We start from the raw sequence: 19878 nt of genomic DNA, 5'->3' as shown, positions 1-19878 counted from the left end.
TAATTGTCTCAGAGGCTGCAGCACTTATTTCTTTGTAGACATTATCTGCTGTCTAATCAGAGAGGAGGTGATTGGGAAAGCCTGGAAAATACTCACTCACTCATACATTTACACGAGCCTCGACCCATCAAACAGCATCAGTTATGCCCGATCTCCACCGGTGCTGTTTCAGTTCGTCAACTTCTCAAAGACAGCGAGGCTTGTTCCAGTTAAAAGTGCAATGTGTCATTTTTGGCCGTAAGACGCCATGACTTTGCAGATATTTAGGAAACGTACTTCGCACGCTCATTTCTCTGAATGCAATATCCAGTTATTCTGTTCCGTGTCTGAATGTTTATGTTTTGGTCTGTGCGACTCCATCCAAATTTTAATAAATTTAGTATTGAAAAATAGTTCAAGCCTTTAATTTTGATTCGGTCGGGCCAAATTCGACGCTGTTTACATTTGTGTGTTGCTCAGCAACCACTTTGTTGGAACCACAGGAACTATATTGTTTGGGGGAACGATAATGTTTTTATTAATATCATTACACGTTATTTGCTCTGTTTTATTTTGTGAAACCTGATATGTAATAGCCGTTTTATAAAAGCGGTGAGCCTTGTGAAGCTTTGTGCCTAACAACGCCCCCTAGCTTTTATGAATTCATTATAATCCATTGCTTCTTGGGGTTTCGTGCTTTAGTTACACACCGGGATGCCAGTTGTTGGAAAATCCCTCGTGTTGTACCCAACGCCTCAGCATCTGTCTAAAATTCTGTATATATGATCAGAGGCATATTAAACTAAATGTCTCTTTCACATTTCAACCACTAGCTGCCAGTATTACATACGCTTTTTACATAAATGCTGTTTGAAATGTTATGTCTATGTAAAAAAAAACGTTCTTTATTGGCACATGAAGAACTGCAAACAACCACGTACATTTTTCATTTTCATTTTCATGAAATGTTGACCCAAGGGTTCTTTTGAAACCAAAAATGGTTCTCCTGGCATTGCTGTAATACGCGCTGGTTCAACTTTAAACATGAAACGGCGTTTTACAGTATTTTAATGTATTTGGTTAATGTGGCTGATTTGTATTGCTCAAAATGATCGATTTATTATATCGATCCTTATTATGTTAAGTAAAGATAATGGTGTATGAAGATATTTAGTCAATTTCCTTTCCGTAAATATATCAAAAGATATGCATAGCTAAGAACTTAATTTGAACAACTTTAAAAGTGATTTTCTCAATATTTATATATTTTTTGCACCCGCAAATTCCAGAATGTGTTGTATCTCAGCCAAACATTGACGTATATGAGCAAACCGTACATCTTTGGTTATTTGTTCAACTTTAATGTGATGTATAAATCACCTGGGGGAAAAAATTGACCCTTTTGAATAGTTTTGTGGCGCATGGGTCACATATTAGTAAATATATTCCTAATATAAGCGATAAGACTGCAATAAGTGTGCAAGCTACATTGCATTCATCCATCCATGGCATTCATCACGCCACACTTTAATGCTTTTATCACGTATAAAAATACATAATCAAAAATCGTCCTAAAATGTGGTCTTTTTTAAAAAAAAAAAATTGGCCTATTTTATGCAGCATGGCAAACCCATACTCTACTCCAGAAACAAAAGCCATATGTGTATTTGGGAGAGAAAGATTGTTTTGTCGTATGTGCATGCTACCACGAGCTTTGGCATTTAAAAGCCCGCGTGCAAGACGAGCATCGGTGTTTAATGTATGTTTGTGTTAGTTGATGAACGCTGGTAATTGAGGATGTGCTGCCAAAAAATGTCTGACAGATTCCCAATAGTAAAAAGATATTTTGGAGCAGATAAACAGAGAGGGATTTTGAAAGCGGCGGTCTGTGCCCATAGAGAGGCCATTAGTCTAATTGATGGACGCTCTCCACAGAGTCCAGCCTGCTTCAGACCTCTTATGAAGCCGCCGCACGTTTAAAGGACACAAGGAAACATTTAATGGTTTTGCAAATAAACCGCCTCCCGTATAAGAGTTTGTGAGTCGCTCCATATGAAGCAGGTGCCTGTTCTAGTTTCATAACTATGTGGTTGTGTCAGTAAATTGCATCTCGTCTTCTCAAACCGAACTGAAATGTTATGAAAGATAAGTGAGACGTTTTATAGTTTGCTTTAGCATTGCGAACCTTAGTTACTCAGTGTCGTGAAACTAAATTAAAATGCATTAAAATGCTCTCTTTTGAGTGTCGTAAACGATCCCGGGCAAGTCTGACAAGAGCAAAATGTGATCAAACTAACTGTAACTTGTCCCTGAAGTGCTAAAAAACTCAGAAGCGGAAGAAATAGTTTGCGCTGAAAGAAAGATGTTTGTTTCTTCAGAACAGGGTTGGAGAAATTTAGCATTGCATCACTTCCTTGCTGAATGGGCGCCGTCAGAATGAGGGTCCAAACAGCTGAAAAAAAAAAAATGCCTGAATGATGGATTTATCTCTTACAAACACGCAGCTTTTGACTTCATAAGAAATTAACAGAAGAACTGGAGTATCGTGGGTTGTTTTTATCAGCTGTTTGGACTCTCATTCTGACGGCACCCATTCACTGCAAGTGATGCGACGCTGCGTTTCTCCAAACCTGTTATGCTGAATAAAAAAAAGTATTCGCATCTTGGATGGCCTGAGGGGTTCGTAAATATTCAACTGATTGTCAATTTAGGTGAACTATCCCTTTAAGAATGTAGACGCATGCAAAGGATGACAGATCTTTCATTATTGGCTAAACAGCCTCTTTAAAGCCCATGCGTGTTAAATCAGATTCCCATTAACTGTGTTTATTATATGAACACACTTTTCTGTACGGCGGCGTTCATCACTGTTGCAAGCTGTGAAAAAACAGAAGCTCAGCTGAACCGTTTCTATGTTTACATATCTAATTATACTGCAGATACAGGTTTAATTATACAGAGATCGGTTGTGCAAATTGTTTTCGTGTGTCTGCTCCGTGAGGTCTCTAGTGTCTCCCTGTTGGACACAAACACGGATACACACATCACGGAGCGCACATGGTGTGTATAATGTGACCAGCTCGGTGTGGGTTAGCATGTGTGCCGCGATGTCCTGCGGGACTGAGAGACGCATCTGCAGCCGAATCGCTGCTAGACCACACCAGACCAGACCTACAAACACAGCACAGCAGCCAGAATGATATCAGAGAGTGCTACGGTGGTGGTGTTTTTAAACTAACTCAAGTACATTTAAGTAGAATTTGCATATGAATTACTGATTTGTATTTACTTAGTTTTTCTCAAATGGTATTGGGATATTAAATAACAAACACCACTGCGGCAATAGTATGTAAAATATCATACATTTTATAAATAAATATATATTAATATAATATGTTGCCATTTATTGCCACATGCACAACCCCTCCCAATTCCGTAACAATGTAATATGGCAACCAGTTAGTGTTATTTATTTATTTTTTATTTTATTAATATTTTCAGTAAAGTTTTACATTGAGAAATTAAATTTTCAATTTAAGTAATTAGAATTGCATTCATATTTTTTTCCCCCGTTTTTCTTTTTTTTTTTAGATATTGTCATTTTATAGCTGTATTTTTGTGCACATCAAATAGTAATAAAAAAATAAATTAGCAAAAAAATAATAATTTAGCAGGTTATTTTAGCCTGGTCAGAATAACCCAGCTGCAGTTTAATTGAGATTAATTGGAGCTCGCGGTGAAAAAAAACATGATTTTTGAGAAATGATTTGACTCTTCAGTTTTAATGCATCATTTTATTTCACTTACCGTTTATCTTATTTAAAGAAAGCGTTTTTAGTTATTAACCGAGTCATTAACCAAGATTTAACTTTTACTTTTATATAGGTTTTTCATCTTGTTCAACTCAACGTATTACTTGCAATTTCTTTGTGATTTTTTTTGAGTGAAAATTGAAAACAGTAACCGTCTAAGAAATATAGTTCGTGACGTTTACAGCTCGCAAATGAATATAGAAATCAACTGACCAGATTTAGTTTTATGAAAACCGTTGCTTATTTGCCAGGGTGAACCCTTGATAAATGTCTTTTCAGACATGCTCTGCCGCTTAGTCCCATGAACTCATTAGTTAAGTCATAATTAAAACAGATTACACATGCGTGTAGATAAAGTCATCATCCCGAGCCGGCTCGCCTTGGCTTTAGGGGCTCGCATGCAGTTCTTCTCACACAGATTTACCTTAGTTTTTTCGTTTTACCTGGTGAACTGGCCTTTTGTTCTTCTCTTTCCACCGTCAGGGTCTGTTTACCCTGATGACTTCAGTATCCAGCTCAGCCCCAGCAACAGCAAAATCTGCCTTAAACAGCATACGGACTAGTAGTCAAACAGTTCAATGGCTTTAACTGAACCGCTAACTTGCCGTCACAGGTGTGTGTGTGTGTGTGTGTGTGTGTGTCAGATATTTTCATGAAAGCGTCAAACGTGATTCCTCCAGTCAGATTACAGAGTCTGTTTAAAGTCCGTTTTACCATAAAGTGCAGCCTGCGTGTGGCAGAATTAGGCCTTATCTCTTAATACACTCATTAGGACCTTATCAATGGTTTAACGCTAATTAAGACGCAGTTTAAAGTGACAGTTAATGAGGAACCAGATGCGATGCTCGCTACAATCTGCGGTTAACACTCGTGCGATATAATAAACGCACACGCTTTCATATTTACGCATGAACATTCACATAAACAGTCTCACGCATACGCACCAAAGCATCTGCCGACGTCCCATTTTCGTTATAACCCTCTCATTGACCCGAACGCCGGCCAGCCCTCGTTTCTCAACAGTCTTCAATTAAAGCCGGCATGTGTTGCTCGGCTCCTCCTCTGTAAATGTCCACCGACTGTTTTAAATGCCACTTTCCGCTGCATCCGTTCGCTGGATAGCATTAATCAAACTTCCTCTCCAAAATCGACGTAGTCCCACTTTCGTTTTATTTTATGTTATTTATTTATTTGGGGGGCAAAAGGTTTTAGATTGAAAAAATATATATAAAAATGTCGTTCAGCAAGCTTGCATTTATTTTATCACTACATTTAAAATGCGGGGCGGTCAGTAACAATATATAAATATGAATTTAAATATAAATATTAATGCATTTTGCAATAATGCATCATTACTCCAGTCGTCATTGTTATATGATCCTTCAGAAAAATCGTTCTAATATGCTGCTCAAGAAACATTTCTGATTATTATCGATGTTAAAAACAGGTGTGCTGCTTCATATTTTTGTGGATATGGTATGATTTTGTAAATGTAATTATAACAGACCTTTCAGCAGCTTCCCGTGTCTAAATAAAAGTATTATTATAATTTTTTTTAAATGTTTAAATGGTAATATACAACATCTTCCATTAAAATATAAACTAATTAAACATTGATAATAATTCTGAAAGATCACGTGACGCTGATAACGATGCTGAAAATTCACAGGAATAAATGATATGCATTTTTAAAATATATTCAAATAGAAAACTGTTCATTTAAACAGTAAGCCGTTTTTACAGCATTCCCCGTGTTTTTGCATTATTCAAATAAATGCAGAGGACTTTCAAAAACAATAACAAAACTTAATCGTTTCAAACTTTTAGCGCCGAACAAACAACATTATGCCGAGGTTTGTGGGTATTTCGGACTGTGGGCGTCTCTCTCGTGTTTCAGTTCTGGGCCCGGCTGGAGACGGATGAGTTACACGCTCGGGCCTGACATCACTGTAGGTGTTATTAAGATGGATGAAGAGATGAGCAAATGCAATCGGATGGTTTTTAACAGCGTAACCCCGAAGCTCTAAACGCTTTTGAAATCCTGAGATGCCGTTTCTTGTTAGAGGTGTTTGCTAAGGCGGCAGCACTGCTGTTAATATTGCTCGGAGATTTGAAAAGTGGCCAAGTGCATTTATGCTTGCGTTTATGCATTTAGCGGACGCCTTTAAAGCGTCTTACAGATGAGGAACAAAAGCAGTTTGTCAAAGATCCAACGATATTTGTGATATTCGGTGCCAGGTTTGTCAGACTACTAGATTAGGAAGCAAACGAGATAAAGCAGCAAGTAGAAACACAAAGTATTAAATATCAGCACATTGTTTTATACCTTTTAATATTATTATGTTTTTAAAATCTCTATTTTATTCTCAAACTAAACATAATATACCATTAATATGTAAAAATGTATAAAAAATGTATAAAAATGGTTAAAATGAAGTGTATGTATGTATGTTTGTGTGTGCATATATATATATATATATATATATATATATATATATATATATATATATATATATTATAAAAAAAGTAGCATTTGTATTTATACATGTTATATTTATTTTGCAAAAATGCTACTAGTATTTATGATATTATATTTTATGTTGAGTTTTTCCCCTGTATGTGTTGGCTATGTACCATTTTTACCTCTTTCCATTTATCTTTCCTTTTGATTTTCCCCATTAGTTTTTCTTCCTGTCCTACACACACACACACACACACACACACACACACACACACACACACACACCTCCTCTGCTGAGGCATGCATGAAAGAGGATTTCCTGAAGACCAAAGAGGGCCATTACCCAGGGGTCATTAGGCCTCAAGTAGAGCATGTCAGCGCTGTAACTCTATTTGTGTGTGAGTGTGTGTGTGCGTGCGCGCGCGCGTGTGTGTTCATAACACACATTTGCATGAACTTCTGTACGTGCAAGAGAGATGCGTGTTGCACGTTTTTATGTAGCTGCAAATGAATTTTCCAACACAGATACTTTATTTTCAAATTTCAACATTTAAATGGTTTTCCATCACCAAACAATTTTTGGTGTATTATTTTAGCCTTTATTAGAGGTTATTATTCAGTCATTCTTCTATTCAGCTTAGGCTGGTCAGTCTTTGGTTGTCGTCTTATTTAAAAACAGCATTTGTTCTTGACATTTAAGAAGGTCTATAGCTTGATCGCCCCCCTTAAAGTACATTTAGCCCCCGTCGGCTCCCGCCGGTTAAAAAGCTTGAGAAAGCATGCATATTTTTATTGCTCATGCAATATTCAGAGTAAAATGCCTTTTACAGTCACACGTTGTCGTGGGAGTTAAAAACAGGATGGAGAAAAATCTTTCAAATGCACAAATCTTATCATAATAGGAAATTTGTGAAATTGCATTTTTTTTTTTCCCCGGTTGAACACATTTAAAAGCATTTTTCAGACGGGAGCGCATTTCTCTAAGGAGGTGCACGAGTTTCACAGACAAACTTTGTCATTTCGGTTTCGTTCAGGCTTCACACATCTGGGATGGATGGAGATATGACATACAGTACGGCCTTTGTACTCGCAGTCAGATGTTGAAATGTTTGCACAGTTTCAAGACTTCTCAGATCAGCTGCTAGTACACTTCCTCCAGCTCTAATGAATCTGACTGATGAAACATCACTGCTTTACGCCGTCTCTGAGGGTTGGCTGAGCGTGCGTGCGTGCGTGCGTGTGTGTGTGTGTGTGACTCATCATCAGTTTAAGACACTCTGGCATTTGAGCATAAAACTCCCAGAATGCCCTGCAGCTGGTGGAAAAGGTCTCTGCTAGTGTTTTGCAGTCTGAGGACGACACTGTTATCTCCTGTCAGCTACTGATGAATCTTTATTGTAAATCAGATGAAGCCCGTGGCGGTTTATTGACTTGCCATTAGGTGTACATTTAATAAAACTGTATGACTTCAATTTTAGCATGCATATACATAAAACCCTACATAAAGGCCCAACTTTTTTCCTACCGGGGGTTCAAACTATTTGAAATTAGGAAAAATGCAAAAATGTTACAGATAATGTTAATTTTACATTATTACAATTTCATTATTACAAGCTGTTTAAAGATGTAAATGTTAGGAAATGATGAGAAACACTGTGATTTACTATATAAAATAGTAAATAATAGTAAATAATATTATTATATTAGTAGTGATGAAAGTATGATTTAATATATGAACTAGTAAATACTGAAAAAAAATTATATATCTAACTATTATACTTACATATATACATACTTCTTATTGAAAGATAATTAAATAATTTAAAAGGTTTATTTATAATTTAATATAATTATTTAAAAATAGATCATTAAATTACATAACTAATATATGTGTATATATATATATATATATATATATATATATATATATATATATATATATATAATTATATATATATATTTAATTATATATATATATATATTAAATACATTTAATTATTTAATGTAATTACCTGTTTCATATTTTATTTATTTACTAAATAAATAATTATTTAACAAGTGTTTTATTTATTGGCAAATGTTATTTATGATAAGTAACTAATTAACTAAAAACATATAAAACATATATATATATATATATATATATATATATATATATATATATATATATATATATATATATATATATATATATATATATATTTTTTTTTTTTTTAATGTAATTTAATGATCTATTTTAATTAATTATAATATAATTATAACATAATGATATTAAATTATAAATAAACTTTTTCAATTATTTAATTATCTTTCAATCAATGTAATTGTTCAACAAGACTTCTTTTCGCATTACATGGATTCCGTGTTTGTTTTCATATGGACTAAGTGTGAGAAACTACACTAAGAGCTATTACCGCAGGTCCTCGGTTTGTCCATATCAGCAAGCCTGACTCTGTGTGGTGTGTAGTAAAGCTGTGTTAAACACAGAGCAGCACTGAGGGTCCGTGCACTCGGCGGGTGAAAGGTCTGTTGTCCGGGTCGGTCTTTCGTAAGCTGAACATACCGCTGCACGGCCAGAGAGAGGAGAAATGGATAAAGAGAGCAGAAGATAAGACAAGTGCGCGTGGGCCGCTGGAGTCCGTGTGCGGACGGGTTATTTTAGTATTACTGAGAGAAAGCTTCGTGCCCTCTTCCTATCTTAGAGACAGGAGCCATACGCTATGATTAATTTCTCTCCAAGCATGTCCTACTTGTGTGTGTGTGTGTGTGTGTGTGGGCCGTGCATGCATGCGTTTATGTATCCAGGTATGTGAGTTTTCCCCTCGGCTCTGCCTGCAGCATCTGGGATTAACGCTACACGTTTCTGCCTCTTTTCTCTGATCGGTATCTGATGGCTCCTGACAGGCTCTTTCAGCACTCACGGCTCTCAGCCCGGCGGGGATCGATGGAGTTTGAGGCCATTCGTCGGTGTGTTTTACTCTCGGCTCGACGTTTGGATGCTCCAGTACGCTGCGTCTCGTTGAGGAGCGGAGCGATTGCTGGAAAACCCGTTTTAATTTATTTCCTGCGCTGTCCGACTTTTTGCTTCCTGTAGGAAAATGAAATCCCGAAAGTAGTCCCCTTAAAATCTCTTTCGTTTTTTCCTAGACAGCATTCGGGGTGAATGGAGACTGAGATCAATATGAAATCCTACTGGTTGTATTTATGTTGCTGGTCTTTTTGTAAGCAGTCCATTGATGCATGTAAATCTTTCAGGAACGATCATTGTAACTTGCTTCGCCTCTGAAACGATTTTCTGTTTTGGATGATGTCATCTAGGCCATGCAAGATGTTGAGTAATGTTAATCTTATTGATGTTCTTATGATGTAGTGTTTTAATTCTTATCATAAAATTTCTATTTTATTCAGAAATGAATGCTGTTTTGCAGGGCTGCATGATTCATCAAAACAAAACTGGCTTAGTGAAATAAATGAATAAATATAGCAATTACAAATGTACAGTTGTACTGTGAAATATATATATATATATATATATATATATATATATATATATATATATATATATATATATTACATATTAGTAATTTTAATTCAATTATTATTTTTAAATGCTTTTTATGCTGTGAAATTAAAAGAACAAAATTGTACAACTAAAAATGTAAGCATTGTTATTTAATAATAATAAAAAAGAATAAAATTTGTAATAATACTTATTATTACAATTATAAAAATTACTGTAATTTCACCGCATAAAAATCAATAATTTAAAAATTTAATAATAATAATAATAATAAAATCTTATATAATAAAATTAGCAATATTATTATTATTATTATTATTATTATTATTATTATTATTATCATTATTATTTATATTAAATGCTAAAATAAAAAAATTACTGTATAAAAATAAAGCATTTAAAAATACATAAAATTACAATAATAATAATAATAATAATAACAATAATAAAATTTAACAATAATAAAAATAAAATAAAATAGAATTAAGTTTGTAATAATAATAATAATAATAATAATAACAAAAATTTAACAATAATAAAAATAAAATAGAATTAAGTTTGTAATAATAATAATAATAACAATAGATCACAGCAATCTGGAGCTTAAAGATTTATCATCATAAAATCTCTATAGTACATTTTCCACAAATTATGCCAGTATTGTCTCCTCTAGATGTTAAAAGATCTTGACTAGCTCAAACTCTGCTCAGATTTGCCAAGATACCAAAGTCTGACAATTTCATAGCTTTCAGTTTTATTTCCCATCACTATTTCTCACGAATTCCTCAGAGACCGTAATATTCATGCAAATGATGCTATACAGATTAATTTTATACAGTAGCGCTATAGTCACTGTGTCATACCCCGGGATCACGGCAGCGACAAACACATTTCTTCCACAAATGTAAAATCTACTTTCAGTTTTTTCTTTCTCGGGGCATTTTAGGAGAAACGTCTGAGAAAGCTGATCCTTAAACGAAAGCGAACTGTGAACTCCATTAAGATCAGCCTTCAAGCTATGAAATTTTCCTCTAGGCTTTTCACTTTCTCTCTCTGTCTCTTCCTCAACACAATGTAAGACTCAATTAGGGAGAACAGCAATCTACAGCAATGCCAAACACACTCCATTGGTCTCCTCTATGCTCAGTTAAGCTGCTTGTGTGTCAGGCGCGTCTGCAGAGGAAGAGGGATCAGTGCCTACTTCTCATTTTCAGCATTGGCTACTTCCCAGGAATCAATACTTTTCTGATGGTTGGCTGGATTCGGGAAAGGGGGCGGCCGGGTCTCCTCATTACGCTTTCACTAAGGGACTGATGCTTAATGTGTCTAGCCCGAAGGAGGCTTGCTCAACCCATTTACTCTGGTAAAAATAACATATACACTCCTAATTATACTCAGATTCAGTGGCAGTGTAAATTAAATAGACATATTTCATATTTAAGAGATCTGTTTCACATACATGTGAGGACTGGACTAAATGAAATGAAATTCTAAAAACACTAGAGTGGCCACGTTTGGTGGCATATTCATCATTTATTCAGTATTTATTTCTTTTACATAAAGTATGATGGTACTATCACAGTACCACCATAATAATGCATTTAATTTTATTTTTTTTATTTATGTGTCCTGGAAAGCACTTTTGTCAACCGTGCTGTTAAAATAATATTTAAATTGAATAGTTTTTTTATGTATATATATATATATATATATATATATATATATATATATATATATATATATATATATATATATATATATATATATATATATATATATATATTATTATTATTTTATATTTTACACTTTATAATTTTTTATATATATATATATATATATATATATATATATATATATATACATATTTTTTTTTTATTATTATTTATTTATTTTTCTATTTTATTTTACACTTTTAATATATTTTTTGTTTAAACAATTTCCCTAACTTTAATTATTAATGTATTTTTACTTTTATTAGTTGCGCTTTGGTTGATAATTTGATAAACGTAAAGGTGAATATACTAGCAGTTCAGAGGTTGCCCTCCATCTAAGTGACTATTGATTATCATTAATCCACATATAACTAGAGCTGAATTTACACAATGGATCAATACTATTTACAGCTTTCTACCACTTTAGGTCATTCCCGATGCATTTTCCCTGCATCTCTCTCTTTCCTTAAATGCCACGTATTTTAGTCAAGTTCTCTTGAATCTCTGTGCATTTTTATTTAGTCGCTCCCTCTTTGCTTCTCCTTCACCCTTTCATTTCCAGTAGAGGTGTGATGTGTTTTTACAGCAACTCTGATGCACAGGGCTCTAAAGAAAGACGCCATCACCATGCATTAGACAACATAACATTTAATGGCCAGACATCTCAGGTTTACATGTCAGCATGAATGCATTCTTATTTCCAATCAGTTCTACTCAACTCAGTATGAAACTGGCTTCACGAAGGTTTGCTAGTGGGCAGTAGTATTTAACGACTACAGAATTACATAGTTCTGGCATGAAACTCTATATGATGCCGCAGTTTTGCAGAAACCCTCCATCATCCCCAGCTCCACCTGTATAGATCTTCTACGAGGTGATTCATGTTTGCCATAGGGACTATGTCACGTATGTTATATTTGCAGCAGCAGCATTTCTTACATGCTCAACCGCAGCATGTTGTGGATGTATTGGTAACAAGTCAGCATTGATTAGCATTACATTACCATGCTAATGACAGATTTAGTATTAATAAAATACACCCTAATGTGCAAAACGGCAAAATCTGATCCATATCTGTGATCTAAAATCGTACTATAACACATTAGGTCTTAAAAAACTGAAGAAATCTTAGTGTCTTAAATCTAAACTTTTGTATTTACAAAGACATCCTTTTTATTTATAGTGAAATACATATACATTTGATACATTTGATATATACATACATTTGAATACATTTGAAGTTGCTTAACCCTCCCCTTCATTTTTTGTGTCCGATTATGCAAAATTATAACACTATAGCAACTAAAATGAATAAATGATTTGCTTAATCATGCGTGTATATCCATATTTTATGAATAATTTCCATTTAGCGCAAACAATGACTAAGTATAAATATGATAATAAGCATGAACAATGATGAAGCTTGATTTTCTGCATTTTCTTTGGCCCCTAATTACTCGCTGTGCTCATGCAAACATACTGTCATTACATAAACCGTCCAGTTTATGCTTTTAAATGACTAATACGATTCATATATTTTAAACCCAAGTAGTTATCAAGAATGTGAAAAGTGTAACGGACAGACAAATGCGCCGTGGCAATAACTTGAGTCGCAGTTTTCTAGATTTTAAAGGGTCTTTGTCAGCCTCCAGGTCCAGACCAGGTTTCAAAAAGGTTTACTTACAAACACGCAGCAGAAAAAATTAACGGAAAGGAACTTAAAAGATGCTGGCAACCTAAATCATGATGCAATTACCCATCATGCAAACGCACACGGGAAATAAGGACACGCTAGATGCAGGAGTGACAGAGTTGTGAGAGAGAGAGAGAGGGAGGCTGACGCTGTGTTTTGTCTGCTCTGATCAATACTGAGTCAAGGGCACCTGAGACGGCGTGTTTGAGGAAGAGGCACTGTGTCGTTTGTCCCTTTCTGATCGGATCGTGTGATAACATCCTCGTGACGCAGCGGCCCTGAAGGACATCTGCGTTTCACGCTCTAACTAGTACAGACAACAAGAGAATAACCAACTCATGAATTAGGGAATTCCCACAAGATGCAATGAATTCTGACTTTCTGCTCATTGAGCACAGAACACAAAGCCAGTGTTTGAGCGTGTTCCCTTTTTTTGGTCTGTCCGTGCATCGATTAAGCGAACGTAAATGTCATTGGATTATATGACACAGTATTGAACTTTTCTCTTCACTGACTTCACTGTTCTTCATTTTTGCTCAGTGTCTTGTGATCAACTGGTGATTTTAAGGTTCTTTCCAAATGTAAAAAACCATTATCTATTGGTTTATCATCCAAAGCCTAACAAACTTGTTCTGTGAAGAGCTATTAGATCTTTAAGCACAACGTTATCGTGATGTTTTGACATGAATATCAACTGACATCGATTCTCATCATCAGTTAGGATTTATATTGCAATTGTGAAAAATGCAATGCAAATGCCAATTGGGAAAACCCCAACGAAAGACACACTTTCACATAATAAGGAAAAATAAAAATTTGCCTTTAATTGTAGTAATCCAGTGCTCAAATATCTGATCTGATCATCATCCAGTCTGTCTGGAATGACAGGAAGTAAAATAAACGGAATAAATGGCTTTAAACTCACATCAAATGTTGTTTTCATTTAGTTAATAGAAGTTCATTGGTAAAGAAAATCTATTTGTGCCTGTTTTTTTGACACCATGCATCTTTATAAGTGTCTAAAACGGTATTGAAGCTTTGCACGTAAGTTTCTTGAAGCATCTTGCAGACATCTTGGAGACGTTGGAGACCAGATTTAGTCTGTTTGTTCTGTTTCTTTATGTCAGATGATAATCAGATCTCTGTGTGGAGCACTGGCTTGTGTTAGACAAAAATCTCACTGGGTTATTAATATTAATGGCAAAACGAATGTTTGGAAATGTAAACTGTCAACTTCCTAGTGACACTCTATAGAAAATATAGACATAACTGACAAAAAAAAAATAAAAAATTACTAGTTTTGTAAACATTTCGGTCACCACTACAGCTTTAGAAACATTATATGCATTTTAAATAAATGATAATATATTTTTTAGAAGTATAAGCAATAGTAATAATGATGCTTGGTTTAACATTTTTCCCATTTAATAGTGATTAAAATATTAAAATATATGTTTGTATAAATACTGTTAAAATAACAGCCTAAAAATCTAATAAATAATAAAAATAACCACTTAAATCTTAAAACTCAGTATTTTTACATGTTACATTGACGCATCGCTTCGCTTGATCGGTGCAAAAAAATAAAAATAAATACAAATGATAACACGGTATCTTGGCCAAATAATTCTCATAAGATTGTAATAAGATTCTCACATTCAGTGCAAAAAAAGTAGCAAAAAAATAAATAAATAAAAACCGTGGCAGTAAAAGTACAGTGATGCTATCAGGCGGTGATCACACTAACACGTGACATTTATGTTACGTCAACTAATACTTTATAGTCAGTGTGTGCTGTATCATATTTCACATAAAGTTCACGTTTGTATAGTTTGGATAACTACTGGACAAGAGGGTCTTCTTAAGACGCGCGCCCCCGTCTGTCGCGCGGTGAAAGCGCGCGTGAGGGAGAGAGAGAGAGAGAGAGAGAGAGAGAGAGAGAGAGAGAGAGAGAGAGAGAGAGCGCAAATAAGGCTCAGCGGCGGCAGCAGCATCAGCGCCAGTGGCGGCAGCAGCGTCAACGCATCTGCGCGTCTCCGAACTGCCTCGTCTCGGGCCAATCAATCCCTCAGCCCCGTTACCGATTGAGATTTAACAGCGGCTTTGGATCTTAACGAGCCTTCTCCGTTCTCGTCGACAGCTCGGCGTCAACCCCCCGCTCGCCCGACTACCGGTTCCGTTCACATCTAGCCAGTTTCTTGAATTTTTAATGGAAAATGGCGATGTTTGCTCAGTCCCCCGGTCTGTTTTGCCTCCTCTCCGTTCAAACCGCGCTGCTCCTCAGCCTCTCTTCACCGGGAACGGCGACGCTCCTCTTTCCTCAGCACTACACGTAAGTACCTCGGGAAGCGCGAGGCGTCGAACGCGCGCGTTCCACAGCGCCCCAGTTTCGCGAGGCACTCGAGACGTCTCCGTTAACGCGAACGTTAACGCGGCGGTCTGTTTTTATTTTTAAGCGCGGGCTCACGTTCGCGGTCCTAAGACATTCTGCGCAATTGTTTACCGTTTCCAGAGAGGTCAGCCGTTCAATTATTGAACGCGAGAGGCGTGACGGGAGAACGGCGATAGTTAGCGCTTCGGCGTAGATGTGTTTGTAGTTGCTTGCTGTTTTGGCTGTCATGTTACCGAGCACGGATACGGTAACGACCGGAGAGTGTTCGGCGCGCGAGCTACTTTTTAACGGAAGCGCGTCACTCAAACGGGTTTTTATTATTGCACTGATGTCTGTTAGATGCGGGTGAAGGCAGCAGGGAATGCAAAAAAATGATAGTCGATAGAAAGTCATTTTAGTGCTTTTAAATGCTTTTTTAAGTGCAGTGTCCGTGAAAACGACTAAGTCACAACGCGCATACGACTTGTTTCTTTGTAACGCGAGTTAGTTTTAGTTTTGGTTATACCCCGCCGGAGTCTCAGATTGAATTCGAACTCGTCTGTAGCACCGACCCGTTTGATATCGATCATTGCTTAAGTGCCCGGAGGTAGATTTCTTTGTCATAGCGTCAACTTCGTCTGAGATGTGTCTTTAAATTAGACACAAGTGAGACAACTGTTGACATACAGTAAGAGAATGTGGCTTTCTCGGCATTTATTGGTGTTTAAGAGAAGCCATTAAAGCAAATAAACCTCTCCAGATCTTTCTTGTGTGGTTGAATCAGATTTGAATCAAATCAGTTTCTTGCATTGCATAAAGCTAGACCTCAGCATGCTGTCTTTTGGGTCTCAGTTTTGTGCCGTGAGCCGCTTTCTGAAGTCAGGGTGTTGGGTTGGTGCCGGTTGTGTGCCTGCATGGGGCAGAGGCTGGATCGGTCCACTGTGTGCCCACACACACACACACACACACGCCAGTCCCCGGTGGATTAGCTCGTCGCTCATGCCGTACGAAATCATGGAATTTTGATGCTGTTTATGTAAGGTTTTATGTAATGTGAAATCAAGTTGTGTGTGATCTTGTCACTGACATCACCGTTAAAAAAAAAATGTATCTCTCTTTTTCGGAAATTGGAAATTATGCGTAGTGATTTTCTCAACTCAAATAGGCTGCAAGTCTGAACAGATGGGGTTGCAATACAGCGGTATTATCAGACATAGTTAGGATAGTATAACATTTAAGAGGAGGATTAATTCATTCATTTAGAGGAGAAAACTATGTGTATTTCTTTGGTTGCTTTGTATGATAATATTTTTGGTACATTATTACAATTGAACTACTCAAAAAAAAAAAAAATATATATATATATATATATATATATATATATATATATATATATGTATATATATATATATATATATATATATATATATACATACATATATATATATATATATATATATATATATATATATATATATGCACATAAATATATATATATATATATATATATATATATATATATATATATATATATATATATATATATATATATATATATATATATATATATATATATATACACACACACACACACACAAAAAAATTTTTACACATATTTTATTAAGGCATATTATGTATTGCTAATAATTATTTTATTGAAAAAATATTTTTGCTTCTCTTGGTCCAGTGTAATATATTTAATACGATTTTCTATAATATATTATATAAAATAGTTCATTATTTTATCCCAGTTTGTGGCAATTATGTTAAGTACAATTTTTTCTTTCCATTTTTTTAATTTTTTATAAAAGTAATAAAGATGTATTATTGGCACGATAATAACTAACCTATAGATCTTTGCATTATTCATGTCTTGCATGTGAAAAGATTGTTTGGCTTTGCAAACAGCTCAGCGTATGTAATCTGTCAACCTCGATAAGCGATGTCTATCAACCTGTCAGACACTGCCAGAGAACAAATAGTCCGTGTCTGGATAGTATAATGCCTAAATAGTACATTAGGCTGGTTTTCAACTCTTGTGCAGTTAATAAGCGATAATCTTCATAATAGGCTGATATAGACCGTCGTTCGCTCTCTGTGTTTGTGCGTTTCCTGCTCGCGGTGTTGTGGCCTGTAGTCACAGAGATTTGTAACGCTTATTTTACACAGTGCTTTGAGCCTCGAGGCCTGCTCCTCTTTACCAAACCCAGTCAGTAAGCAAGCATGACCACCACGGAGAAGGATTTAACAAAAGCATCTATCAATGGCCAAAACCAAATCATGCTTACGTTCATCAAATCCTGTTCCATTTAGTGTTTTAATCTTATAAAGGTGGCAACGGACAAGTGGCAGTATGCTTTATTTTTTTCACGTCTTTCAGCCGTGCGTTTAGCGGCTGCCGTGTTGCTTTGTTCCAAAAACTAGTGAGCTGAATGCTTTTAAGTCATTGTGTGGACGTTCCTGTCAAGGAGGCTAATTTTGAAAGCCATGGTTGCCAAATCAAGAGAAATGTTTTAATCAAAAAGAGTTGATAAAATGATTTGCATGTTGGTGCCTCTGTACCAGAGTTTCTTTGTCAAGTATGCTTCCTTGTAAGGCAACAAGACGGCTCACTTGTTTCGAAGCACAACTTTTTTCTTTAATTGGTAAACATCAGCCGCTGAGTTAATCACGTAGCTGTTGTGTAGGTCACATGCAGGTCAACCCAAAAATCTCCTTCCTGATAACATTTACAGATTTGCATCATGATGATGCAACTTGAATGAGAGACATGCGCCGTGGTGGTACCGATTACCTCCGGTCACACGGCAGGCTGGTTAATGGCTAAATGACTCAGCATTTAAATAATTAATTTGGAGAGGAAAGTAACCTCTTCTTAGTGACACAAACCGAGGCTCCTGTCTTCTTTGAGCTGCTTGTTCGTTTTATTTAGGTGCAGCTTTGAGCTCACCGTTTGAAAAAGGCACGTGGGTATGGTTGTGCACCTTTTAAAGGAAAAAATAAATGGTTTTCAATTCAGTTTTAAGGTAGCTCGAAGGATCCATCGAATATATGTTATAACTGGTTTTAGTTAATGGTTTGTTTTGTCACAATAACACAGAGCTATCATATGACTTTGAACAGAAATGTTTATTCCAGTTCATTGTATTTTCTTTCCTGTTGTTCAACGTCCTGTCAGGGTGTGTCAAGGAGGCTATTTCAATTCAATTCAATTCCAATTCCAATTCAATTCCAATTCAATTCGATTCCAGTTCAATTCCAATTCAATTCCAATTCAATTCGATTCCAATTCAATTCAATTCCAATTCAATTCCAATTCAATTCGATTCCAATTCAATTCATATTCCAGTTAATGCATTGAAATGAGTTTGTATAATTAGTTCTTACAATATAGTCACAGTTTAACCATCTTTTTTTGTATCTCAGTGTTGTTGTTATTAGTGCACTAAAATCTGTAGAAACTATTTTTACTTTGTAATTGGTATAATTTTTTTTTCTAATAAAACATACTGAAATAATCAGTTTTATTTATATTTTTAGAACATTGCATGTTTATTGCATATTTTACGTTGTAAGATTATTGACATGATTTTGCCAGCGATGAACTTTAAGTTTTGCTAAATCAAGACACAAGGCTTTGCGATATTTAAAATAGCATTTGTTTTATCTGTAAATAGTTAAGCTGTGTGCAGGCTACGTATTTTTTGTGCACTGTTTATAAAATAGTCTAAAAATGCTAGCTGTCTCAGTGTTATTTATGTCTTTGTAGTGCGCTCTCCGTGGTGCTGAAAGGTCACTGTTCAACTACATTTACATGCGTGCTGGGAATTTTGGATTTTTCTTCAAAGAAAAGCAGTCATACGCAAACAAAACTTTTTTTTTTAAGCCTGTAAGGATGAAATGTTAGCCATTCACTCAAAGTACTTTAGTTTTCTGTTATGAAATGGTGAGCACTCTCTTTAGATCTTGTGTAGAATGACTTTATTTCTGTGCCTGTGAGACACAGACAATAATTAGCAGTAGGCGCAAGTTTAATTTAGGTTATATTTGATACTGAACACAATAAAATAGCCTACAGTGTGTTTTAGTGTTATACTGTAATGGTTTTGTCCTGTCTAACATGCTTTAGGCATCAGTTTAGTGACTGGTTTTCAAGCTTTGCTATTCCTTATCTGCCTTTCCTGTTACATGTGCGGTGAATATGAAACACTTTAAGTGAGCACTTCTCAGGATCTTACTGCGGGTTTTGTAGTATTTAACCAGGGACATTCAGGCTGGTTAGTAAGGCAACTTCAAAGACGAGAGATTTGGAAAGAGAAGTTGTAAAAAG

At 35.5% G+C, this 19878-nt stretch overlaps 1 protein-coding gene across 2 annotated transcripts in view; it reads left to right on the top strand.

Moving 5' to 3' along the window:
• Positions 1–15140: 15140 nt before the first annotated feature.
• Positions 15141–19878, top strand: part of cacna2d2a (calcium channel, voltage-dependent, alpha 2/delta subunit 2a) — a 177953-nt gene continuing 173215 nt past the window's right edge. For both annotated transcript variants that reach the window (XM_043241387.1, XM_043241386.1), the window contains exon 1: positions 15141–15509. In XM_043241387.1, the coding sequence (XP_043097322.1) occupies positions 15394–15509 (116 nt within the window). In that variant the 5' untranslated portion in view covers positions 15141–15393. The remainder of the gene's footprint in view (positions 15510–19878) is intronic.

Source organism: Puntigrus tetrazona, chromosome 6, assembly GCF_018831695.1.
Source record: "Puntigrus tetrazona isolate hp1 chromosome 6, ASM1883169v1, whole genome shotgun sequence".
Taxonomy (NCBI): domain Eukaryota; kingdom Metazoa; phylum Chordata; class Actinopteri; order Cypriniformes; family Cyprinidae; genus Puntigrus; species Puntigrus tetrazona.
The sequence above is the reverse complement of the archived record's forward strand: the minus strand, read 5'-3'. Positions and strand labels throughout refer to the sequence as shown.